This window comes from Echiichthys vipera, assembly GCF_963691815.1.
Source record: "Echiichthys vipera genome assembly, chromosome: 11".
Classification (NCBI taxonomy): Eukaryota; Metazoa; Chordata; class Actinopteri; order Perciformes; family Trachinidae; genus Echiichthys; species Echiichthys vipera.
This window is the reverse complement of record NC_139836.1, coordinates 7,540,810-7,568,582: the sequence shown is the minus strand read 5'-3', so window position 1 is coordinate 7,568,582 and position 27,773 is coordinate 7,540,810. Positions and strand designations below refer to the sequence as shown.

Below are 27,773 nucleotides of genomic sequence, written 5' to 3'. Positions count from 1 at the left end.
ATTTTGGAAAAGCCTCTGAGATCTTTGTGATTTCAAAGATGACACTAATATGGTTACAGTATACTTTTGTGAAAGTCAGATCAGAGAGATTAACTATGGGAGATGAGGTTTCCCAATACAGCAATGTCCTGTGGGCCCCAATGTAATCCCTGTTTTTACACCTTTTCATCATCTCAGTTTATATAGCGCTTCAGTGGTGACAATCCAGCACTTAATTACATTACCACAAACAAATTGCCACTTGGTGAACATGGAACGGTTGGGTCCCGTAAGGGTCTGGGGCCCCAGGGAAGTTCCCCAGTTTATGGTCCAGCCTTGTGTGAAATGGATCAGTTCCCATCTGAATCACTTCAGGCTTTGTACAAACTAGAGTTGGTATAAACCAACTCTACAAATAGCATGTCATCAATCAAACTACCTTATAACTATCATATCACATCCTCTAACAACGCTTGTTTTCACATCTGCCTGTCTGCCATCTGCTCTGCAGCTACTTCAATAATAGCTTGCAGCTGCAAAGGAAAGGGGGGGAAGGAGGGAGGGGGTGGAAGGAAAAAACTCAGAGGGGCTAGAGGTAAAGGGAGGGTAGGCAGGCAGGCACGGAGGGAGGGAGGGAGGAAGAAGGAAGGAGGGGGCGGTGAAAGCAGAGCTGTGATGCAGACAGCGAATCACATGAGCAGGGATCTGTTTACAAACTGAGGGCTGTAGACGAGAAGTGGAGAAGAGAGACGAGGAAGGAGAGAGGAGGAGAGTGAATGTGAGAAGAAGAAAATACAGGAGAAGAGAGGAGAGCCTTGGATCTGAATTAACAGCTGCATTGTGTTCCTGTGTTATAGACCTCCCCTATGTTCTTTGTTCAGAGCAGGAAGGCAGGGGAAGAGATGAGACGCTGCTTTCCACAGGAACACTGAGGCTGCCTGCCTGCCTGCCTCCCTCTCTGCCTGCCCGGTTGGCTGGCCGTGCTGCCGGGAAACCCATCCATGTCCTTCCCTTTGTCTCTTCATAATTGGCCACGGCTGGTTTTCACGGCCAGAGAGGAGGGAAGCAAAGCTACGATATAAAAAGAGAGGACAGAGGAGAGAGAAGAAGGGAAAGGAGAAGAAAAAAGAAGAGTAGGAAGGGAGGTAGAGCCTCGTGACAATGTTTTGAAGGGGAGGCAAAAGAAAAAAGCACGGACTGCGTTCAGCCAGAGGTACATTACCAGAGTACTGGATGGGATTTGGGCTCACAGGTTCATCTCCAAGACTGCTCTCTTTGTCTCTCAGTGGCAAATCATCACCGCAGACTGAGGTGGAAATAGGCAGCTGATTGTTGTGGTTCTGTCCTCTGGAGAAACTGGGAGTCTCTAATCAGATCTGCTTACGCCAGACCACAAGGATTTAAGTCACTGCACATCCTCTATACTATCAGGTTTAAACTAGCCTGGACCTAAAAAGTAGTGGACGTACAGATCAACGCTTGTGCTTTTGTAAAAACCAGACTTTTTGATATCGGAGGGGTCACAACAGAGGTCTGGGTTGGCCAGCCGAACATTTGCACAATTGATGCATCCTGTCCAATGGTGTAACGGTAAGTGTTTACCAAGTGGAGATTTAAATCACACAAACAGAGTTGGACCACACAAACTAGTTCTGTTTCATATGTGCTTTACCCTCTAACAGGCTTCACTGTTGGTTACCTGATCGAGGCTCTGCCTTGGCATCCTGAGACAGATCTTTGCATTCATCGCCTAATCAGGTGGTAGCATACATGTCATATAAAACATAGCCAAACCTGTCGCTGGGCTCTCTCTTTTTTACTCAGTCACCTTAAGGGCAGACCGGGCACTCTGTGAAACCTTCGTCACCCTCTGCTCTTGCTGAGATGTCACTCCAAGGAAGTCCTGTTGAAGCTTACTAATTTAGCCCGCTCGCACCCTCTGCTTTGCTCGAAGCTGGGAGGGAGGAATCGGTGGCTAACTAGCTGTGGGACTAAATGACCAGCTCGTCTGGTGCCACTACACGAGCTGGCCAGCTCTAGCTACACCACAACTTGCTAGCATTTGATAATTTAACTATCACTCGCTAGCAAACTGCTTCCTGCACTTGCTGACCATGGTCAACAGACGCCTTTTGCCGCTGGTGCCCTCAGAGCCAACTTCTGCTTACTGTTAGGCTAGTGCAGGTTGGCAATTCTGGTCCTAGAGAGCCACTATCTTGCATGTTTCAGGTTTCTCTCTGCTCGAACACACCTGATTCTAATGCTTTGCTCGTTATCAAGCAGCTGATGCTTGTCACAGTTTGATTATTGTTAGACTCAGGTGTGTTAGGGTAGGGAGAAACCTAAAACATGCAGGACAGTGGACCTCTAGGACCGTAATTGCCCACCCCTGGGCTAGTGCCATGCTGTGTCACTAGCTAACACTAGCTGGTTAAGCAATAGCTAGCAACACTACTTCCCATGCTGGCTCACCCTACAGTGGGCATGGTAATCTTTGCACAGACTACACAGACTTGTTTCCTTGAGCTGGCCAACGTATTCACCATAAGGAGTGAGTGTGAAGCATGCGGCCGCCATGGGCTTCAGACTCTTCTGCTAGACTTGTTGACTCTGAAGGAACCCTTGTGGACCCTTGTGGCTGCTTACCATACCATACTGAAACAAAGGTTGTTTTCAGATGTAATGCATGTTCCGATTAGAGTCAACCTACCTCGGGATGGGGTTGCGGTTATAGCTCAGGTCCCCTATGATGGAATGAGTTTATTGTGTAGCGTTTCCTGTTCCCACAACGGATGTTGTTTCATAGGGCATGCATGCTAACACCTGACTGAGTGCAAACATCTGTCTCAGGGTGCCTTTATGTGGTAAAGCAATGATGACGCCTCTTGGAGGACTATGCATATACTCATAGAACTGGATTTACAGCCAGGTTACTACCAATTCCTCCATAGAGGTTACTAAATCTGTATACCCTGTAACTGCCAGGTGCAATTATTAATTATCTGACAAAACTAATGTTAGCTGTTGAGATTTTAGACTAAAAGAAAGAACCTAATTTAAATGCTGTTTAATAAAGAATAAAAGAAAAGAATAAATTGCATGTTTTCTTGAAACCAGTTTACTAATTACTAAGTCTTTACTAGGCAAGACATTTCTTCATTTTCTCATTTACTAAATCACTAGTTTGAAACTAGCTAGTGGTTAAGAACTTAGGAGGGACTTCCCACACCACTGGATTTCTGAATAGCTGCCACAACCCAATGTGAAATTTTATACACAGTTATGACATGACCAAAAGGAACCATGATCACAGTGTGTTTCTTATGTTTTACTACTGACATGACCTCAAACATATTCCAAAAAACAACTGGGACCTCTAACAGAATTTTTTATACACAAGGTTCTATCATTTTCCATCCAAAACATATAAAAAACAAAGCTACTGTTCCCTTGAGGAGTATTCAGGGACAGTCCTACGCAGACTGCATGCATTTGCACAGTGGCCTACCTTTTAGCGCTCCACTATCAATGATTTACTAACATCATGCTAAGATTACAGCTGCTTCCTCCTTCACCCAAATCCACTGTCAAGCCCTCCCTTAACCCCCCACTGTACAACCGAAGACTGCATCGTCCTCCCGTGACCTCTGTCCATTACAGAATGAATATTGAGCCAGGGGATCCCCACCACAAAACAACTTGTGCCACTTGACCTTAAGAAATAGTTAACTGCTGTGGTTTAAGGCCGGCATGCTTTTTGGGTAATTAAAAATGTTCAAGGCCTCCGGGCTGAAAACGCTTCATTCTTCCCAATTCCAAACTCCAGCGAGTAACTAGTCTTAGGCCAAGACGCAGAGCAAGAAGTGGAACACATTCCTGTGTGACGCAAGGATGGTTGTAAATGTTCACATGAAAGTGCTTTGCAGTGTTGGAGAGGTGCTTTTGCTGTGGGATCTATGAGCTTTGTAAATATGCGTGAGGTTTCTCTCCAGTAGCAACTGAACATTATGAGGATAGTAAACACCAGTAGAAACAAAAATATTCAATCTCCCTTAATATACTGTTCTTCTGCAGCCTTGATCTTGATTTCTATGAGATAATGCCACAAAGATATTCCGTTCCATTTATTAAATTCATTTGGCTTTTGTCCAAAGCGACTAACATAAGTGCACTCAAACCACACAGCACCAGACACCAATCAAAATTAGGAGTGTATTCTTTTTAAACAAATGACTAAAAGCATCTTCAGCACAACTGTTCGAGTGCTCCAATTTTTTCTTCCAAGCCTACCTTAATTATACAAGTAAAAGGGTCAATTGCAGTTTAAATATATCAGCGAAATAAAAAAGTGTCAAACTTTATTTTCTAATCTGAGTTCTCTCCCTTTCTCCCACTTTCTCAGTCACTCAAACACAAAATTATAAATTAGGTATATTGTGTAATAACATCTATGGAGGTGTCATAGCTGCCTCTACAAATGCACTCATATGTCAACTTTCACCCGAGTTCAAAAACTGTGTGCAGCTCAAGAATCCCTACAGTGCGAGCAGTATTACATTGCACTTTGAAATACGAGGCTTCACAGATGCAGTGTGGTGCATGTGGCCTACACCTCATCCTCACCATAGGAGGTGGACACAGACAGGGTGATGTATGATGGGATATGTTTGTCATGAAGACCTGTTTGTACCATGGAACACACTGGCAAAGCAAAGCAAAGCACTGAGTTGGCTAATATATTCCTCTAATATCCTGCATTAGAGGAAGCTGCAGTTTCAAAATACCTAGTTTTTCGAGTAGATGCAAGAATGTATTTACCGTTAACCTTACCCAAACTTTGTCTTTAACCCTAACTTAACCCTTCATAACTAGCCAGCCACTATCTTAGGGCGCACTCACACTGTAAATTTGTACTGTGCCCAAGCATGTTTCACGGATGAAGTCTAGTTCGTTTCACCAGTGTGAGTACAACCATACCGCGCTTGCCGGCCACGGCCCATTTGGGAGAGGTGGGCTATTGTAAAGCACGTTTGCACATGTACGAGAATGAGCACGAGGCCTACGCCGGCTCTGACGTCATTTTATGTGCGCCTGTTTTGACACAGAAAAAAGAAGGAGGGACCATGCACGGACATTTAAAACAATTGCGGCGAAAGGTTCACGTTGGTGTGATGCGGAGGTGGGGTGTTTACTGCAGATTTGGTCGGATGAAAATATTCAAAAACAGTCGACAAGACGCACAAAAACTCAGAGGTCTATGGAAAGATTTGTAAACAAAGCGACGCATCGCAATGACGTCAATCAATGCGTGTGACGTGTTACGGTGTGATGACGTATAGGCAGCAAGAAGCATTTGAGGAGGCCCAGGCAGTGTGAGTACAAACGGGCCTGGCCCGCGGGGGGAGAGGGAGGGGGGGGGGGGCAAGTACCCTATAGCACAGGCACGGTACGGATGGACAGGGTCAGTGCGCCCTTAAGTGTTGGCACTTGTGCAGTATGCAAGTTTCGTTCGGGGAACTAGGGTCGTAGAAATGCTGTTTTTTCTCTAGTGCAGGAGCTTAGTCAAGCCAGTGTCCCAACAAAGATTACAGAAAATACAAGTGAGGAGCCATTATTGATGACCAATGCTCCAGTACGCGTGAAAGGGTTTACTGTATGATTACACAGACATGTATTTGTCTCACTATCCATCTGGGGTCAACTAATTCTGTCATGCTCTTGCACGTTAATCTTATCAGAAAAGAAATAGTAGAATAATCACATCATTCATAAAGAAATAAAACATGGAAGCCCGCCCGCACTGCTCCGATTTTTGCAAGCCCACATCATTCAAAGTGATGAGCAACATGGCTGAAGCTTTAAGTGTTTCTAAATGGATTCAGAGTCTTTATTAAATGCCATGTGTAAAACAAGGCATCTGTATGCACTTTGTGTGGAGTCATACAATTTTTCTTTGTCATTTCTACCGAGTCTCTAAATGCCACATGATGCGGGCTACATTCCCTACATGTGAATTGACTGACTGCAGCTTTGTTTGCGGCGCCTATTCATGTTTAAAAAATGACAGTTTCATACATTTTTAAAATGCATTTTTTAATAATTGCATTATTACCAACATTAGGCGTTGTTCATGATCTTTGTCTGAAGACAAACTGCAGTTGGTTTACACTTGCATACCAGACGTTCATGAAAATATATGTTGATATGATGGATATGACGCTTGAAGTTTGATAAATAGTCAAAATTGTTAAAACTTGACGGTCTGTAGAAAGGGTGCCTCCACACAAGTACACATTTATTAATTCTGTTGCATTTTCCATTATAAAATCATCTGTGAAGCTGATCCTGTGGTAGTACTGGTGTAACCCTAATGACTTTTGTCTTCATGGTATCTAAACCATGTTTATTTAGCTGTGTTAATACAATTTATTTCTATCCTGTGTATTCTTTTTTCACGTGTGCCATCCTCTCAGGGTGTTTGTGTTACCTTGGACAGCAGCAGTCGGACCCTTACTGCAAGATGACATCTGAAGAACTCTTCCACCTCCCGCTCAACGTCTATATCATCATCCTGGGCATCGGCCTCTTCATCCTTATGCTCACCCTCATCTTCTGCTGCTACCTGTTCAGGTACAACACAACCGACAAGACGGGGTTAGAGCCCAGGATTCACACAGACCGTAATAACAATAATTCAGTCAAATTCATCCACTTCTGGCTGAACTCATAACTCTAGTTTACCTCCACAGTCTGTCAAACCTGCAGTGAAATCTGCCTCAAAGGAAAATGTCTCTTTGAGTCTCACAGATCATTAACCTGTAACCTTCAGTGTCCCACAGAAGTTATTTTTCTGATCATCCTAGCAGCCCTTCTGTTGTTTACACTTTGTCTCATCCTGTTTCACCTACCTTTAACAACCCTGACAGAGCATACCCAAATTCCTTGCATTCATTATAGCTGTTGTTTTTACCTGTAGAGAGAGCAAGAGCTCTATACTCATTATACAGACTGAGGTTTAAGTGTCCCATAATATGCTCATTTTCAGGTTCATACTTGTATTTTGTATTTCTACTAGAAAATGTTTACATGCTTTAATGTTCAAAAACAAATTCTTTTTCTCATCCTGTCTGTCTGAATATACCTGTTTTCACACCCTGCCTGATGCTTCATTTTAGCACATGCTTCTTTAAAGGCAGGGACACACCAAGCTGACTTCTGAGAGCTAACAGTGACGAAGGCTGACGCCTCACGTCACCTCATATCCCTGTCTCGTCCAAAAAATAGCAATTGAACACACAGCAAAGAATACAGCCTACGCTAACTAGCACGTACATTCTGTGCCTGCGTGAGAAAAAATAATCCCCATACCAGCAGGTGGTGGTAGACTGTATTTGTGATTCAAAACGACCAACAGGACACTAGTTAGCCAGTTATCACGCTAACAACCCAACCCAACCCAGAACAAATGATATTTCCGTGTGAGCAAATGTGAACAATGAGACAGTTACAAGTCGTTTCTGCGAAAAAGCTCAATTTCAAAAATTGATTTTACTTGATATAACAGCTTTGTTTTCAATTTCACAGCCTCTTGACTTTAGCTGTCGGTCTACTTTCCTCTCTTCCGTTTATCTTCTCATGCACTAACTGAATTGCCATTCACTGATTTCTCTCCCTGCTGACTCTGCAAACAGACGGTGAGGTCCGACTAGTGCCAACAGTGCAGAAAGTAGGGCGACCTTGAGCTTGGTATGTCCCTGCCTTAAGACCCAAGCCCCACCTGGCCAGTGTTTCCGGGTCTTCCTCATCTGCACTCTTGGCTTCCATGGATCATGACTATTGTAGCACCACTTTCTACCTATAGTATAGTTGTGACATCACAACAGTACAGAAGTCCTGACGACTCGTTTAAAGACACAGTTTCAGAATACAGGCTGTGTTCATTTCTCTGTGGATTGAGAGTTTAGACACTTTCACAGTGTTTATATACAGCACCTGGAAATCTGACTTTTTTACAGAAGAGGACCTTTGGGATATGGGTTATTTTAATGAATGGCAGTCAGTTGATGCAGTTGATCTGTAAATGCAGAGGCATAACCTGCATCTTATGATGCATTATCTGTTATTTGACATCTAATGAATACTGTTCAAATGAACGCTGCTCAAGGCAATTGCAGACAGGCTGGAATTAGGTCAGTGAGCTGCTGTCTAGAGGAATTATGGCTCTTTGATAGGAGACAGATCTAATGGCTCCGTTCTGAGAGCCGTTCAAAAGAGCGACTCATCAGTGTGTTTTCAGTGTAACAGCTGTCTGTGCATCCTGCAGCACCCTGCAGCACCCTGCTGCGGCTGTTGTTGCTGCTGTTGTCACTGTCACTGCCACAGGAGGAGGAAGAAGTGCCACAGATCGCTCGAGTGAGCATGAACCTCTGCAGATCTAGGACAGGCAGTGAGATTTGGTCACAACGATACAAAGAATGCCTCTCAAGTACGACTCGTTTCCATTGGTTCATACCAAAGACCCGTTCAAAAGAACTGTTTCCTTCACAAACAGCACATCACTACTGCTGTCAACAGGATTTCTGGAAATACCTGTTTGAAGTTTCCCCTTAAAGGGCTAAAGAGGTTATGCTTTATTGATTTATTCTTGGCTGCCAGAAAGATATCTGAAAAACATATAAAGGACTGTGTAAAGTTTGTAGAATGTAGATTTATTTAGTGTTGGCAATACCAGAAGGTTTTAAACGTGAAAATCTCAACTATGAATGCAAGCCTAAAGCAACCGTTATCCATTTATGATTTCAACAAGCAAATTTTAGTCAGGATTCCTCTACAAGGACACGTTTCTGAAAGTGTTACAGATCTGCTTGTGGGGAACATAGATCCACAGGCTGTTACTTGAATTTAGCATTGTGTGAATTCCATGGCTGCTTGACGCAGTATCTCAGCTGATTCATACAGCATGACAAGACATGCCCCGAAGAAGACAGATATGGAGCACCAGGCACATAATGGAATTTTTTATGACTTTTAAATTACAGCATGATAAGTTTGTTTTTTTGTGCTTCACAGACTCAGGCGACAAGGTGCAAGAGAACAGTTTGGTTACAATGAGGTAATATGTCAATACTATATCCAGTTTTGTTGTTTTGTAATTTGAACTATATTCATTGGCTTTTAATGTCTGCATTTCATCACATTCTTGTCGACAGGTTGTTTTGAAAGGAGCGGGGAAGAAACTGAGCCTTCTTGGTGTAAGTTGAATTCAGATTGAATGCGATGAGCACAATTCTTACTGGCTACTGAGACAAAATGAATGTGGAAAACCTACTTTAGTGAGTCAAGTTTTTAAAATGTAGAAAAATGAAGTGATGGCTACTATTTTCAGCAACAAAATAACTGCCGCAATGAGCTGCAGTTAATTTTCTGATTTCCTGGAAAACCAAGTATTTCTTCGATCGGTCAAAATGTCACTGACGTTCAGAATTTAACCACGCAACCAAACATTATATATGACTTCCTATATGATGATGGTGATGATGTTGATGATCAAATTATTACAGTGAGGTCCTGGAAGGCTTCACTGGGGATTATTTTAGCAAAGAATGGCACAGTAGTTGCTGCTGAATTACATACATTCATGTTCTGACTTTGTAAATGCTGTATACTGAGGGAGGGACACTGTATTTACTAAAAATAGTTAAGGTGTGAGTTATGAACTGATTTCATAACCTGTCATTTCCTCCCTTTTAGCAAACATGTGCAGTGTGTTTAGAAGAGTTCTGCAGCAGAGATGAGCTTGGAGTGTGTCCGTGTTCCCATGCTTTTCACAAGAAGTAAGTTCTAATAATAACACTGTATTTATGTAGCGCATATCAAGAAACTGTAGAGTCATTCTACAACCTTGCTTGGTAATTATCAAACACGGACAGACTCAAAAGACATCATGTTTGACTGAAAATGCAAACCATATTCCACATGACACCATGTGGAATAGCACGTTTGGAACAGCCATTGTGTTTGCAAATCCATTGCCAGTGGCTCCGTAGTCCTTCCTGTTAAAACAGCAAAATATTGTTCTGGCTTTGCACTCTTTGCTGAAGATTACATGATGTGCAAAAATCTTGATGAACCAGTTTGGAGGAATGACTCATAGATTCCACTTCGTGATGGATTTCTGCCTTCACATGAACAGCTGAAGCAGTCAGAGAAGCCATGAAATTCAGAAAAAGAAGGTTTTCAGAGTGCCCTGTAGGAAATGTTGAGCAAATTCCTGGAAACATATGTCCTTGCATGTTTGAGCAGGAGCATTCTTTAAGCAACGGTTTCTGCCCTGCAGCATAGGTGTGACATTGACATCAGTGCATTTGGACCGGTTTGTCTTTCTGTCATTTCTCTACCACCAGTACCTTTGAACTGTGTACATATCCTGTATGTCTCTCTGTTCAGTCCTGTTTTACAACTGTTAATCATGCAGTTCTACTTCATTTTCTCATCTTGATTCCTAAACGTTTGACTCACCTGTGTAACTTTGCGCACTTTGCCTTCCTTTGAAAGGACAAAACAAGTTAATATGTCTCTCATCTATCTGCTTTTTCTCAGGTGTCTGCTAAAATGGTTAGAAATCCGCAGTGTCTGTCCTATGTGCAACAAGTCCATTTGTCGCCTCCAGCCCGACCCCCCGCAGGCACCTGAGCAGCCACGGAGTCTCCTGGAGGTCTGAGAGGCCAGCATGTGTCCAGCAGCACCTCACGCTCCCCAGTCAGTTGACATCTCTCACTATAGAGGGGCCTGTTCCACTATCCAACAGACTGACGTTTTAGCAATGCAAACATTTTAAGCAGTGCTACTCTGAAAATAAAAATTATATTGTTGTCTAAGTTAAACTGTTTAAAACCCAGAGTGCAGAGCAAAATAGCCTACCTAGTGAGAGGGGGGGGGGGGGAGTGAAATACTAAGACAGAGGTGGTACTGGTAATGACTCTTCACTAATGCTGGATATGAAATCCATGAGAGCAGATTGACTATCAAGCCTAGATACTGGAATTTTCCGTACATAGCCAGATGCTTCAGCAAAGTGCCTTAAAGCTGCAGATCATCTAAATGAAAGACTACACCCTTCGGCATTGGCACACAGTGATGAGGATTCATGCGTGTATGAAATCCCAGTTTACTCCTCATTATATTTAAGTTATGTAGGGAATAGTGAACAATTTTGGACAATAAGCACTAAATTATCTGGCTCCACTTAACTTCCAAGCTAACGGTGACTCAAACTATAAACATCACAAATACTACTTTTTTATTTTATTCTCTACAGTCTATTTTGGTAGCAAGAGTGCCACTATTAGTCTTTTTAAATGGGCTTAAGTTGACTCAATCAACCCTTGGTTAGCTTCACCCAATGGAGTTTGATTCAATTCTGTTGAGGAGAAACGTCTGTTACAGCACCAACAACATATTGTTGGCATCCATATTAGTGTGTGAAGATAGCAGCTGGTTAGGAAATGTTCAAATTCCTGATTTGAGTGCCTAGTGGGACCAGATAAGGCAGCTCCTGTGTGTCTTCTACTTCTGTGTCCCCCCGACAGTGGTGTTGATCCCTCAGCATGTGGAGTGTTACTGCTGTGGCCCAACTAAAGTGATTATCACTGCCCTCTCAATGAGTAGCTGTTCCAGCAGTAGAGGAAACTGCAGTTTCAGGACCTTCTGGGTCCCTAGTCTTTCGTAGATGGATGTAATTACCATAACCCCTACCTAAACTCTTTCTTTTAACTAACCCTAGTCTTGCATAGCCAGATCTATCTCCAAAGCACCGTGTCAACACTGGATACAAGTCTGACTATATTGCCTGTATTATCATTATGGAATATGGGGAAAAAATTAGCTTGCTTGTATTTCGAACCAATCATAAGTGAAGTAAAGCAAATGCATCCTTTCTTTGAAGGAATTGCTCCAGAGCAAGTTTCTGATCAGCTTGGTGATTGGATCCAGGAAAAGGGATAGGAAACACGAGGAATAGACCCGCTCTTTTCCAGACCCTGATGCAGAGCAAATTCAAATCGCCGGCAGAAGGGGGTGGGGATACCCAGCCTAGCTAATCCCTGGATGCAGCGACGGTGCCCTTGCACGTTAGATAGTGGAGATAGCAAAGGGGGAGGAGAATACCATCTGAAAAGGACAGCCTACAACTGGTGTGTTAGCCTGACCTAACCCTAACCCTTCATAGCTAGCTAGCTGCTAGTGTTGACGCTCGCGCAGTATGCCAGTTTTGTTCTGTAACTAGAGTTGTAGAATTGCGGCTGTAGTATTGTGGTCCTGAAACTGCAGCTTCCTCTATTGCAGTAACATGGTCTAACCCAGAGCAGCTCTGCTTCTGACAAATGTGTGTGTGTGACTAACTCCAGTCTGCTCATTTTCACTTTTCCCAAAAATGACATGCAGTGCCACATGAATATAATACGTCTTGGACTTTCAACATAATTTAAGAAAGCCTGGAGCTTGGGAAGAAGAATATTCAACCACCAGACACAAAAACCTCATTTGGTTTATAGCTGCCCCAAATTTGTTGGCGACCGCAGACACTGTAATGAAACCTGTGCAGCTGTGGAAAAGAGGACTTTTAACAAAACAGGACAACTGTTAACTAACAGGAATTAAGGCTGCGTGTATTTTGGCTGCACTCTGTCATTGTGTCACAGTGAAATGGCTCTGTGTGTTGCCAAGCTGAGTGAAGGTAATGAAAGCTTCCAGTTGAGTCATATGTGATATGATAGTAACTACAGAAAACTACATGTTCAGCTACATTAAAGGATCAACCAGTGAATTAAAAAAACAAACACATATAGACATGTTTTTTTAAGTTATTTCTAAGGAACTGTGTGTGTCATAACAGGCTTTCGGTAAAAGTTGTTGTGTGTCAGTGATGCTAAAATATGTTGAATGTCCTTTGTCAGATAGTTGGACGTCATTTTTGCCAGTGATACAGATGAAATCTCGGCTCTGTACTGTAGTGATATAAATAGACACAGAGCACTGATATGAAGAGCCTGTTTGAGCTGGTTTCTTGCCGGAGTGAGGTGCACCATAAACACCATTCTCTGTATGTACCATGTAATATATTATGAGTACTGTGTAAATTGTAAATGCTTTTAAATTTTCTGACTTTAGAAAAAAAAAAAAAGAAATATATATATATATATATATATATAACCTGTGTTTTGATATGGTAATTTGGATCTGAAGTCTTTTTTTCTGGAACTTTTTTGTATGCTATTGTTGTAATAAGGGGTAAGAACTGTTGCTGCCTTATCTTTGATTGAGGTGGTTTTGGTTGATCCAACCAACTGACTGAATGTGACGGAAGGATTTCCACCAATGAGATGCCACCTCTGATATATAAATGTGCCTGAAAAATCTTAATACCTTAACTCACACAAAGGTTGCTCATATTCTAATGAAATTCCAGCAGGCTGTATGCTGTGAGCCATAATGCTGAAGTTCCTGCTACAGTTAAATGCTAGTTTTAGTTGACAAATTTTAGCCACGGTAGCACTGAATCACTCCATGGATGGCAACGTATGTCTGTGGGTCATCGGTCCATGACTCTGGTCCAGGCTGCAGAGCTCTCCCTGCTCTTAAAACTACTGGATGAATTGTGATAGTGTTACAAGTAAAATACAAAAATAAGAGACATGAAATGCAGACATCAAAATAAAAACATAACAGAAACTAAAATAGTACAAAAGCAAGTCTAAACAAACTGGTCTTGAGCTGCTTATTAAAGGTGTCCACGGAGTCCACTGATCTCCAGTCCAATGGGAGATTGTTACAAAAAGAGACAGGTGCTGAAGAGTGTTTCAGACAGAGGCTGAATACAGGTATATTCAGACAGAAAGTATGAGAAAAATAATGTGTTTTTGAACATTAAAGCATGCAAATATTTTATTAGAACCCCCCCAAAAATATGAACCATGAATTTGGCTCCTTTAAGCACCCATCTGTGAAAAGAAACTCTTCCTAAAGACATAACTGGTTAAGATTCTGAGAGAATCTTGTCCAAGACCAATGATTCCTACAAGCTTATGAGGTAGACATGTTTTCTCTTCCTGTAAAACTCATGCACAAAACGTTAATTCTCAATTTATCGCACCTATAGTAAGTCTCAACGGGGCTTCAACATGCAAAACTGGACTAAAATGAAGTGCTGAAAATGTATATCACAGTGCAGGATTCTAAAAAGGTGGCCTTTGGTCTACTGTGGAGTTGTCACCACAACATGTAAATACAAAGTTATCATGCAGGTATGAAGGCGGACGGCACACACACACACACACACACACACACACACACACACACACACACACACACACACACACACACACACACACACACACACACACACACACACACACACACACACACACACACACACACACACACACACACACACACACACACACACACACACACACCAAGGAGCAGATGTCTGGAATTTCCCTGTTCAGTTACGAACCAGGGTATTTGCACAAGAACACAAGTGTGTCATGAAAGGTGTTCAGGTGCTGATCTTTCATTATTGACATTGACTAAGTGCATGCCCTGCAAAGAGACTTAAAACATCAAGAGGAAATCTCATTTGTCTGCGCAAAACCCTACAGCACTACCAATGTGCTATTCCCACAGACATCCGTTGGCTTACAGAGAGCAGTCCACACTTCCACACACACAAAGAAATCTCTCAAAAGTAAATATTTAACCACCAGAAGTCCCAGATATGAGTGAGCATTTAGTGTTCTGCACATAAATTGCCTGATTACACCTAGTGGATGGATGAATGAATGTTACGATCATAAAAAGGATTATCATGAGTGGGGATCACTGATGCATCACTGCAAACATATCTCGCTAAACCGTTCTTGTCAAGTTCAGCTGATTTCATTTACAAAGCCCAACATCACAAATGTGTCCCCAGGGCCTCTACAATCTGTACAGCAAACAACATCCGGTGCCCTTAGACCCTTGATTCGGGTAAGGAAAAACTCTCCGCTCACTCACGCACAGTAACTGTTAATATGTCTGTGGTGTGTTTGATTCAGCTTCTCGTACCTGCTGACGGTCATCATAGAACAGAGTGCAAAGGTATAAGATTATTGCAAAACAGAGCCTGCCTCACCCTCACACACGCAGGCTAAATCTGTAACACAAGCAGACAGTGGTGAAGGTGTAATGCTGTATGGTTACATCTGAAGACACTGAAAGATTACATTCAAAAAGTGGCCCAAAGACAGTTTGAATTTGATAGTCTTCCTCAGATGATCTATTATCAGTAGTTGGATAAGTATAGGCTTGATAAATGATGGATGAGTAAATGAGCCTAGGAAGTCCTCGTTTGTGCAGCAGTCATTTAGCCTATTGTGTTGCCTTCAAACACATCAGCTCTAACTGATGCTTTGTAGAAGGTGGAGGTGGTTTCCCCCTGCTAATATTAGGGCTTACAGTAAGTCTCACTCAATCCAGCTCAGTCAATCCACAGTACATAGAACCCCCTTACAGCCACTGAAAACATTTTCATTTCATGGCCGTAAACACAGCATCAACTGTAATTTTTGGAGCCAATGACCTGCCATACAAGAGGGTGAGTTTCATCAGCTGAAGCATCAAATCCAAGGTAATGCTTGATATGGTGATGGGCTTCACACCTCATGGAACGTCAGTGCTGCTTAGACATATTGCCAAATTCTCCGTGACCCTAACAAAGCTCTAAATACTCCTATCATGCTGGCTTTGTAGGTTTATTATTTTTGGTTGCTCAAAACATCTGTCCAAAAATAGAAATAGAATATACTGACACTGTAATGAAAATGATTTGACTTGGTCGATCGACAGATTTGTCAATATTATTATGGCAGAGTTTAATACTGAAAGATGATTAGATGATGCATTTTCTGATATTATTATATTGGGCAAATATTTCACACATAAAATATTTGATTTCAAAACTTTTTAAATCATCCTTCTTTTTGATTTTCTTCTTGTGTGGACCAGGCACCTCTCCTGGTTCAGTAAACACTTCCATGTGAGGTCACACCTGGACACCTCTGGCCTTGATTACATGTAAAAGCAATGCGACCTCACTAATATATGATAACCAACAATAACAAAAAGTAGTGCAAAGAAGCACACAATACAGGAACAGCACAGGAATGACTTCTGTTCTTCAGTCAAAGTTACTTTTCCTTTATAAATCTAGCAGTCAGTAACTTTATGCTTCGCGCGCCCCCTGCTGGCGAGATCAAAGTAATACCTTCTTCCCACCTATGGCTATCACCGGAAACTACCTCAATATGTCTTCAAAATAAATGTATCAGATTTGTAAATTGTGTTCGGAATTATTAGATAAATAAAGTATTTTGTTTTTGTTTATGTTTTAGACCTAATCCAGTTCCCCATTAATTGATTCACACACTTTTGTCAAATTGACTTGAGTCCACCATATTGCTTGAAATTTCATTTGTATGGTTGACCGATTCAAAGGTTTGGACCCAGGTAACCATATTTTTTTCAAGCGTTTTAACATTATTATATATTGTTGTAGGCTCTGGGGACCAGTATTTTTCTGGACATCTACAAATGAAATGCTAATGTAAGGATGAAGTAGGAATACAAACTTTTTTTCTGTCAGGTCACATTTATTCTGAAGGATCCAGAGCGGAAGCCGTAATGTTGTGTCCGCTCGCGGAATACGCGCGAGGCAAATGCATGAATGCACTGCGTCGCTTGCTAACGTGAGTGCGAAGAAAGCGACAGAGTAAATAAAGTTAGGAAGTAGTGAAGTTCCGTGTTAGAGTCCCTTCTGTGGTAACACCACGGACCGGAACATTTAGCAGAGTCCGCCGAGGAGACGGTAGAAACTAACGCCAGTGAAGCCGTAACTCCAGCCTTTAAGAGCATTATGTGCTCATGTTGTTAGTATTGTCTGTAAGCAAGCTAATGGTAGCCAGCTAGCCAAGCACAGCTAACTTTACCGACAACTACAAATAACGTCGACGTTTTGAGCCGAGTTGTACTCTTGTCTTCGTTTGTTGTCGTAAGTTAAAGAGAAAAGAGCAGGTTCGTTGTAACGTCAGTGTCGTAAACAGCCGCTGGACATGTCACCTAAATGTGTCCGGAGGAGTCATGAATGGTCATCAGACAGCGACTCAGAAGAAGAGGTAACATTTCAATTACAAGTCTTTTCTCACGTCAAGTTAGGTCTTCTACTTTAATTTATGCATATCTAAGACAACTGACAATTGCATGAAAACTGCAGCTGATTGGGAAACAAATCCAGTGAAGGTGTTGCATGTGTCTGAAGGAGGTTCACATAAACATTAGCATTCACCCTGCCATGGAGCTGTACAAGAGGCCCAACTCCTGCTGCAGAAAACATCCCCAAACCATGACACTTCCTCCTCCAAATGTAACTGACTTCTTTACACACTTTGGGTTCAGTCCTATGCCGGACATAATGTTTCCCATCAGACCCAAATAAATTGAATTTGCTCTCATCACTGAAGTCACTCTGGACCACTTCTCCTCTGTCCATACAACTTGCTCCTCAGCAAAGGCAAGTCTAGCCTTTTTATTCTTTCTGCTGATGAGAGGTTCAGTCACTGCAGAGTGGGCTTTCAGTCCAAATTGTCTTAAACTATGAGACACTGTGTGCAGAGACAGATCCTTGCCCTGTTCAGCACTGAACTGGCGAGCAACTCTAGCTGCAGTGTTGAACTGATTCCCCGTTGAGAGTCTTTTTATAATCCTGTCCTCTCGTGCACTTGTTCTACGTGAAAGACCGGCTTTTTTAAAGGAACTTAAATGAATTTGTGTCCTTGTAAAGTTTCAATCTTCTTGAAATCACAGACTGTGAGCGCCCAAACCTCTCTCTGATGGCTGAGAGGGTCATCCCTTTGGCCTTCATCTAAACAACCTGCTGTCTCAGGGTTTCAGACTCCTTAGAGCAGCTGCCATCTTACAAAGTAACCAGGGGAGCTGCAGATAAATGGGGTGTGTCCAACACTTAAGTAAATTAACACCAGGTGCAGATTAACACCAATAACTGGGAGGGATCTGAAAGTGTTCTCTGACATTTGTTTTCACTGGATAAAGGATTCAGTTGAAGTGCCTTGGTTATTTAAGAAACATGCTAGTACAGCAGTGGTATATATTCATTTATATATATATTTATATTATTAAAAACGTTATGTAATGTAAATGCACCTTAATGAATGTTTTTAAAACTGTAACCATGGATTGTGGTTTGTTTACGTTCCCACAGCCCAAGCTGCCCCTCAATCAATTCTATCCATACATCCGCTGTGCCCTCTGCTGCGGCTTCTTCATCGATGCCACCACCATCACAGAGTGCCTGCACACATGTGAGTTATAACTGCGTTCTGCTTTAGCTCCTGGGGTCCATAATATTCACAGAACTTTTCACTGTGAGATTTCAAGATAAAAGGCCTTTCAAAATAAACTTAACACTAAAATATTATATTATATTAAAAATGACAAACTGGGGAAATATCAGTTTCCCAGTACTACTTTACAGTTTTATTTTCGATATGGCCAGGATTCTGGGAAATAAGGCAGCTACTAGCCTACGTGTATAATTATGTTATATGTTAATTGCTTTTTTGTTTTTGAAGGCACTGAGAATTGACATGTTTACAAATAATTGTGGAAGTTAAGCATGACTAAATTACATTTGGTCATAGATTTGCCCTTTTGTGTTTACATTATTGCAATCAGACAAAAAAAAGTATCATCTGTTTTCATACCATAATTAGGACTGGAGTAGATCCTGAAGCATGTACTCATTCAAAAAGTGATTTTAAATTGAGAATCGTTTGGAATCGAGGCACCCATAGATTCCCACCCCTAATCGCTATACGACATACATAAGGTCCTGACTATAGGAACACCAGGGCCGATTTTTGCTATTTTTAAATAACCGGTATCTGCTTACTTTAGTGCACACTCATCACACTTGTCTGCACATGTAGAGTGTGTAATATGAGTAAACCAAGTTATTATGTTTATGATTACTGTTATTATTATTTTTCAATCACCATTTGCCTTGTGACGGTGACACCAACAAACAAAAAACAAGATGCTTAAAAGGTTTGCAGTCCTGTACTATTACTATTAACTACCATGCACCTTAGGCTGCTATAAACATTTCCCCAAATTCCCTCAATCATCTGTGTTTTTTGTTCAGATATCTAAGATTGTTTTGGAATCATAGAATGAATTACTTTAAAATATAAAATACCAACCACGTAATTTTTATTGTTGTTTCATGGTTTCTAAGATGGCTGAGCTTATTATTAAACTGTTATATTTTATCAAAGAAAGGGTAAAAAGAAAAATCGGCACCCTATATCGGCTGCCCTGATTTATAAAGATGTGCATCGGCCATAGAAGAACCCATATCAGTTGTTCTCTAGTCCCGACTGTGTCTTACATTGTGATGTGTTTTATCTTTTCTAGTTTGCAAAAGCTGCATCGTGAAGCACTTCTTCTACAGCAACAGGTGCCCCACATGCAGCATTGTAGTCCATCAGACACAACCCCTTTACAACATCAGGTAGGTCTGCTAATTCTTGATGTGTTGGCTGATTTGTGTCACCTTCTGTAGCTGTTAAATTTATAAATGGTTGTCAACTAAATTGTTCATGGCTGAGTGCAGAGGGTACATGTAATTAAAAGCGTGGATGAACAGTACAGATTTATTCTGAAAGTCTTATTTCATTCATTTCCTTCTACAGTAAATATTTTTTTGTTTAGTTTTTGTTAAAGCTCTGTGATACAGCAATCAGTGTCAAGCCTCAGAAGTGTTTCCTCTGTTTTCCCGCAGGCCTGACAGACAACTGCAAGATATTGTGTACAAAATGGTTCCCTTCCTAGAGGAGTGTAAGTACAGTATATATAAAGTCAGATGTAGTTTAATGTAATTCCCATATGTTTGGATTCTATGTAAATGAACTCTTTTTCCATTTTGTTTTGTACCACAGTGGAAAGAGAACAAATGTGTAACTTCTACAAAGAGAGAGGGCTGGAGGTGCCAAAACATGGTAATAATTCAACCATACAAGTTGAAGTAAACAGGCGTTGGGCAACCTTGGCTGGTTGCTTGTGGTGCTTGTGTATAATGTACAGTATTTCTCTCTTTTCCTGTGTTAGCTTAATCAAGTATTTAGTGATTGCACTGTTAATTCACATGTTGTAGATAAGCTATTGAATAATAACGAACAACACCACATTTAGATTTAGAGTTTCTTGGGGGTCTGAATGACACTGCTCCATTCTATGTCAATAAATAACAAATAGGTCTTCTCACTGCAGTGCCACTTCTGGCCAGTAAGAGTATTGAAACATAACTTCTGAGGACTTGTTCCTCTTCCGTTTTGAATAAGAGGAGAAAGGAATGGCGAATACACAATGTGTTTGTCATCTTAACTTCAGTGTTTTCATTTTGCATTTAACACACCAATGAACTTGAAAGCATAACATAAGAGTATCACTCAAGCAGTTTCCCCGTGCTTTTCCTTTTCTGCTTGGCAGTGGTGGTCTCCCCTTCGGGTCCTGTGTTAAAAAGGCAGAAGAAGGATAGCGTTCCACAGTCTGTGTTCACCATTCCTCCTGAGCTGGATGTATCTCTGGTCCTGGAGTTTGTCGGGTAAGGATCTAATGCTAATGTGGGACAGTTTTTTGTCTGGCTATGAAAGATACTCACCCTCTTATTAGGGATGCAACAATCCGATATTAAGATTGGTTTTAGGTCCCCATATTGACAAATAACGTATCATATAGTATTTCACCTGACATGCATGTTAATGAATTAGGCCGACCATATATTCCTCTCTTTTCCCTGATGGTCTGAATAAGTCGCTACATTTGTTGCTAGTTGGTTTTTATAAATAAAGTTGCTGAGAAGGTGTGAAAAGTGTGACAGTAACTGCAGAGTGATACGTGCTTTCACATCAGAGTCCGAAACACCATAAAAGTCTCCAATAACACCAGAAACAGTCGTTAGAATTGTCTCTAGCTGGCAAGAGGATTTGGAAAGTCCCCAGATTTAGCAAAAAAGTCGCTGGTGTTTGTTTACAGTGCATCGCCGTCTCTTCTCCATTGTTGGTGTATTTCTGTGGCAGTTACAGCGCCACATCCAGGCCTGGCATGTGTTTTTAAAGCATTTTGAGTCAGTTTCACTGGTTTTGTGTGGACGCAGATATTTCTTGAGTCAAGGCCGTTACTTTTTAAGAACGACAGAGAAAAAAAGATTTTCTATCATGTCGACTTACCCTAAGTGGACAAACAGCGCTGGACCTTCAAAACTGTGCACATTTTTAATTAAGTTACTTTGTTATGGGGTTCAGGAGTGAAAAAATGCCAGATTCTGTACATGTAGATATGCTGTAATTTAAAGGCCCTACACCAGGGGTGTCCAATCCTGCTCCTGGGGGGGCCACCGTCCTCCTCCTGTTTTAGGTTTCTCCCTGCTTCAACACACCTGATTCTAATGATGTGCTCGTTATCAAGCAGCTGAAGCTTGTCACAGGTTTGATAATCGTTAAACTCAGGTGTGTTAAAGCAGGGAGAAACCTTATCATGCAGGACTGTAGCTCTCCAGGACCACCCCTGCCCTACACAGTGAAAAAACTAATTTCCAAGCCCCCTTTTAATTAATTGATCTTAACAGATTCTTATTGGCCTGATATATGGTGTTTTCATTCTTCATCTCATGAGTGAGATGTCACAAGTAGCCACACCTGGTGTCATGTTGATAGGGAGGAGGTTCAGCCTCTGGTGCTTTCAGATAGAGAAAGCCTACAGTATTTATTAGTATTCAGTTCAGTCAGAGTTCCGTCACTTTATTATCCCGGATGGATTTTAATTTGCAGTTAGGTGCAAAAGATAAAAAAGAAGCAAACAAGTACAAAAAAACAAAACCAAGAAGTGCAAACATATTTCCTGTAAATACAACAAGCAATCTCTAAAATTCTAAATTTACCTATGCAAATTAGTATTGCACAGAGAACAAAGGAGTTGTTATTCCTATTGCTCTTCAATGTTTGTGTGATGAAAATGCAAAAAAACATCACCTTCTTTGAAGGAGAACAGCAAACGGGAATCACTGCCTTTTTTTGTTGTCTGTGTCCTAGTAACATTAGTGTTAAAGTAAGCTATGCCAATGAGTCATCAATACCAGGGCCCTGTAACTCGCAGCCATTGTTAATGCTTTTAATACCATCTGCGCATTTACAGCTATGACATGTTCAAGACTCTTGTCATAGGCATATACTTGATGTACTCTATGTCCCATTTAGAAAAATACAAACTCACAAGATGAATGTACCAGTAGTACCATTAGAGCCAGAGTGAAACAAACCTGCAGGTTAGTTGCTTCTAATTTGCCTTGTGTCTCTGTTGTAAATCATTCTCTAATTAGCAATTATGGAATCACTGATATCCTCTAGCCTGCTATTGTCAGAGATCATAAAAAGGAGAGGTAACAAGCTCTAGTTCAAAGGTTAGGAGCGTTGTCCTTGGCCTGTAGATGTAAATCCAATGCTCCTGGTGTCTTCTGCTTTAATGAAACAGTGGAACCCAGTTTCTGAATCACCCTGCAGTTTCAGAGAAATGCCACTAGATGGTACCATTGTCTTAAATGGATTGCTGGCTTAGTTACAAGAAGTTGTCCTGACTATATATAAATTGATCCCTGTTTTTTGTTTTTTTTCAGGGCTGAAGAGGGCATCAATAACTATAAGGTAACAACTTTAAATATTTATAATGGTTATATGCGTGTGATCATGGCAAAATGTGGTTTCTCATGTCTGTCTGTCTGTGGACAGATTTTGTTGCCGTGATAACGTCACAACCGTGCAAGATACAGTCACAGAACTTTACATGTGTGTAGTTGAGATAAAAACGTCCAAAGATGGGTGTGGTCTGAGCAAGAACACCAAATTTTTTTGCCCCTGGCCAGATCACGGCTGGTGTGATCCCATCACAAGATGGTCTCTAGTATTAGAATACAAATGTTCAGTGCAAAAGAATCTGTAAGAACAAGATGGGTAATAAATTGCTTAAGGTTGTACTAATGGATGCACCCAGATCTGCTGTCCATTAAGTGCATCCCTAAACAAGTTATCCTGCCACTACAGAGCCTGTCTGATAAAACGGTCAAGAATAGTTTTGTCGTTTCATTACTCATTAATCTTAAATAACATAGTTCCAATTAAATAACGTATTGCCTTTAGTTTTTGATGAGTTGCATTGTTTCTGAAAAACTTTGATACATATATTATACCCTGACCATCCTGTCCTGTTTAGCCATTAGAGAGGCGGTATGTTCGTGTGTCGGGCGAGGCCACAGTCCGCCACGTGGAGCTGTTCATCAGGAGGAAGATGGAGCTGAGCCCAACCTGCCAGGTAAGTCTGCCAGGCTTACAGCTTAGGAGTGCACAGACTGACATGACCACTGTCTTGATCCTGATTGTCGCCCTGGACAGACTTGGAAGCAGGACAGCAAAGGAAGTCGGCATTACAGCACAGCGTAGACGTGCACAGTGAACAGGGTCACGCTGGTGTATTAGAAGACAGAAATTTAGTAATAGCCAAGGGTGTTGGACTAAAAAAGGGTTATTTATAAGTCACATGCTTAATTGGTCTTACAAACTGATAAAGGCAGGACAGCTGAAGGTGTTGAGAAATGAATTGTGTTTTACTGGAAACACAACTGAAGTATGATTCATATAACTTTTTCGATTGATTTACATGTATGCCAGGAAAGTATAGCAGTGTTGGACATGGTGTAATTCATTATATTATTGAAAGGCGTGGCTCCGTGTCAGCATTATTACAGTGTAAAGAATAGGATCATTGCTACTGGAAATAAATAAAATAATGCTGATATTTAAGTGCGTGGAACTGTCTCGCTGAATCAGGCAGAAATAAAAAAGAAAAGTGCATAATCAAGGGGAAAAGAGAAGTGAAATTGTATCTGATGATTATTTGATGTTATTCTGCAGTTTATCAGTGAAATGTGGGAACTACAGTGTAGGCTGCAGTCAGCTAACTTAACAAAATCTTAACTCAAATGTACTTTGAGTACATCAAAAGCACATCTGCTGTCTTAAGGCAACAGGACAGTATGGTCTTGGAAGAGAACTGGTGAACAAACATTTCATCTGTATGTGAGACTCATGCTAACATCAGTCATATCCTAAAGATAGGGCATGAAAACAGTTCCACGCCCTCTATTGTAGAGGCAGTACACTGAGGAATGCACATGTGTACACTGGGGAGACAAAACAACTGAGTACTGACCGAGCGCAACATAGAGGGGTTAACTGATCAGAACTCAGCAGGGTGCCTACATCTAAAGGACAACAGACACTCTTTAGGAATTAATTAGTCTGATAATCTGATTATAATTACACAATCGGTGCATTGATACCCACGTCCTTCTCACTGGGGACATCCTGCAAGAGAAAGCTCGCAAATATTAGCGTTACAGTCAGAAGTGCCCTATTTTTCCTCAGAGCACAGATGAACAAAATTGTAAACGTGTGGTCAGTGTGTTCAGGTGATGGTGTATTTTGTATTTAGCAACACGTGGATGAGGATTAGCAGCTTATGTTGGCTTCCTGGCATCAGTGCTGCACCCTGGCCTGTCTTGACCAACCTGGAGAGGACAGAAAAAAGACCAATGAAAGGTCACTGTCCATTTAAGAAGAGGTCACAACAGTTGTCCAATAAATTCTTATATTATTTTATTACATGGCTTTTGAATGCTCAGTTCTAAATGGTCAGTTACGGCGTTTACATCTGTTATTTTTGAATAACAGACCGTTGTGATATGGACGCAGTTCTGATCTGGAGGATCACGTCCATCAATCTACAGAAAGAAGTCTGGCAAGTTTAAAGGTCCGCTGTGGCAAAAGAAATAGCGTTAGCTTTCTGTTTAGTGTGCCCCATCATCTGCTTCCAAGACATCCCACCAGTTCATTGTTTTAGACCGTTAAATGTTTCCCTGCATTTTTGATGTGGCTCTGGGCAGGAGATAAAGTTTAATGTTTAAAAAAACAACCAGTTTATGAAGCTGTGAAACATAATTTGTCCCTTCAGTATTTTGAATAGTTTTATGTAGGACTGAGCTGAATGCCTTGACAATGTATGCACACACACACGCACGCATGCACCTAACCACACACACACACACACACACACACACACACACACACACACACACACACACACACACACACACACACACACACACACACACACACACACACACACACACACACACACACACACACACACACACACACACACACACACACACACACACACACACACATTGTGGGCTGGTCATCTCCGTCTGATTGAGTCTCTGCTGCAGTTGTCTGAAGTGTTTGTGTGTTTGTTTGTGCCCTGCAGGTGGATGTGGTTTGTGGAGACCACCTTCTAGATCACTACCAGTCACTCAAAGACATACAGAAGTCCGTGGGTGAAGAGGCACTACAGGTAAGCGCCACAAAAACACACGGCAGGAACAAACTTACAATTTTGATCATGTGAAAGTTGCAGAAGGCTAGGAATATCTTTTGTGTGATCCTTTTGGTGTTGTTTCCATTTTGCTCCAGGATGGTCTGTTGGTGCTGCACTTCGGCCTGGTCCTGCCCTCCCAGTCAGGACTTTGACAGGTGGTTCATTCCTGAGGGGGTGAACTGAACGTGTTTCTCTTCATCAACCTTGTCATAATGAGGATAGTCACTGTCTGCCAACAAAACAACTTCCAACTTGAATGTAACAAGGCAAAAGCCCAATACATCTCCACTGTCTTTCTTAATTGGATTAATATCAACTGAATGTAAACCATAACTCTTGTGTTCACACTGTAGCATCACTTTTTTAATGCTAGATCGTCATCTTGTATTCAGGGCCACACGTCTGCTGTAAATTGCTGGACACACATGACATGCATTTGATTTACTGAAGTGCCAGCATGCAAAATTTGTGTTAACCGATGAATGGAAGTGATAAACTCTTAGTCCTACTGCCAAGGTATCTTTTCAAGGCATTGTTTAGTGTGCTTCCACCGTGACTGCTGCTGTAGCTAAAACTGGACCGGGTCACTGTTAATGAGTCTGAAACCTGCGTCAGTCTAACTTACCTCTCTTTTTGTAAACCAGGGATTGATACCTCTTTCTATTTATGATCTCAAGGGCTTGCTGGGGTGTCAGGTAAATAGTTGTGTGAAACAAAATGACTGCCACTACCAAAGGTGTGTGTGTGTGTTTATATGGACCTTATATCTACACTTTATATCTTTTTAATTAAAGCGTGCTTCTTGTTGATTTACACATTTAATTTAAGAGCTTTTGTATAGACTGTCTGCTGATGTAAGCTGATGTGTTTGACTTGATTAAACAGGCTCACCGGAGCACATCAGCAGTTATTTAAAGGGAGTTTGTAAAGTCTTTGATAGGATTCAATAAAAATACCTTTCCTACTTGCTTTTGTTAGAGTGAATAAAGAAATGGCTGCACAACTGAAAAAAGGTTCCCCATTCATCCTGTTTTGTTTTCAGGTTTATGGCTGAGATGTGTACCCATAAACATTTTGCATCCCCGATGTTAATGGGTACTAGTACAGTGTTGGTGTGGAGTGTTTTTTGGACGATAATGATAATTAGCTCCTGAGAAGATACATTTTTGCGTTTTGGACAGAAGTTTATACCCTGTAGTTTACGCACACCTTGGGGAAATGAAAAGGAGGTAGTGAGCAGAGATGGATGATTTTATTCCCTTGTTTTGACCAAATCTGACATAACTATTGTCATCACAAAAACAGTTCTGACTCCTCATATATTCATTTATTTTTTTAGAAGTAGTTCAATAAACTTCACAAGCATACTTTAGCTTTCATAGAGCATTGTACCTCAGAATTCACTGTGGGAGTATGGGGTGAGGGGGTAACTTCTGTGGGCCATCCAGTCTCTGTGCACCCAAAATGAGAACTTTGTCCGTAACCTCGGCAGTGAGTCAGATTCGTTCCTGGTGGGGGTTGGCCTCCGCCAGTGGTGCGCTTTGTCACCAATCCTGTTTGTGATTTTCATGGACAGGATATGGAGGCGTAGTCGTGGTGGGGAGGGGTTGCAGTTTGGTGGGCTGAGGATCTCATTTCTGTCTTTTGCTGATGGATGACTGTGAAGCGGCTGGGATGAGGATCAGCACCTCTGAATCTGAGGCCATGGCTCTCAGGAGGAAACCGTAGGATTGCTTATTCTGGAAACGGAAGTTCGGTGTTCCCTGCTGTAGCTGCTGCCCCCGAGACCCGACCCCGATAAAGTGGTTTTAGATGAGAGTGAGTGAGTATCGCCCGATAATTTCATTGGAATAATTCGCAAGAATATACACTCACTGACCACTTTATTAGGTGCACATGTCCAACTGCTCGTTAACACACGTTTCTAATCAGCCAATCACATGGCAGCAAACGCATGCATCTAGGCATGTAGACATGGTGAAGAGGATGTGCTGCAGTTCAAACAGAGCATCAGAACGGGTTAGAAAGGTGATTTAAGTGACTTTGAACGTGGCATGGTTGTGTTTCAGAAACTGCTGATCTACTGGGATTTTCACACACAACCATCTCTAGGGTTTACAGACAAACTTATTTACAGTGGCCAAATCATAACAAAAGTTATCTCAGGACACTTTACAGAGTAGGTAAAAACCACA

At 41.5% G+C, this 27,773-nt stretch overlaps 2 protein-coding genes across 2 annotated transcripts; both read left to right on the top strand.

Moving 5' to 3' along the window:
- The first annotated feature begins 723 nt into the window (after window positions 1-723).
- Window positions 724-13,128, top strand: LOC310953625 (RING finger protein 122-like). Its single transcript, XM_083922709.1, has 6 exons — window positions 724-1,569; window positions 6,453-6,609; window positions 9,049-9,091; window positions 9,189-9,230; window positions 9,730-9,812; window positions 10,579-13,128. The coding sequence occupies exons 1-6, from the start codon at window positions 1,545-1,547 to the stop codon at window positions 10,697-10,699; spliced, it is 471 nt and encodes a 156-aa protein (XP_083778835.1). The 5' UTR covers window positions 724-1,544; the 3' UTR covers window positions 10,700-13,128.
- Window positions 13,129-16,761: 3,633 nt separating this feature from the next.
- On the top strand, window positions 16,762-26,512 carry pcgf6 (polycomb group ring finger 6). Its single transcript, XM_083922708.1, has 10 exons — window positions 16,762-17,189; window positions 18,293-18,392; window positions 19,507-19,603; window positions 19,874-19,929; window positions 20,031-20,090; window positions 20,581-20,695; window positions 22,763-22,790; window positions 23,356-23,454; window positions 25,468-25,554; window positions 25,674-26,512. The coding sequence occupies exons 1-10, from the start codon at window positions 17,127-17,129 to the stop codon at window positions 25,728-25,730; spliced, it is 762 nt and encodes a 253-aa protein (XP_083778834.1). The 5' UTR covers window positions 16,762-17,126; the 3' UTR covers window positions 25,731-26,512.
- The last annotated feature ends 1,261 nt before the right edge of the window (window positions 26,513-27,773 follow it).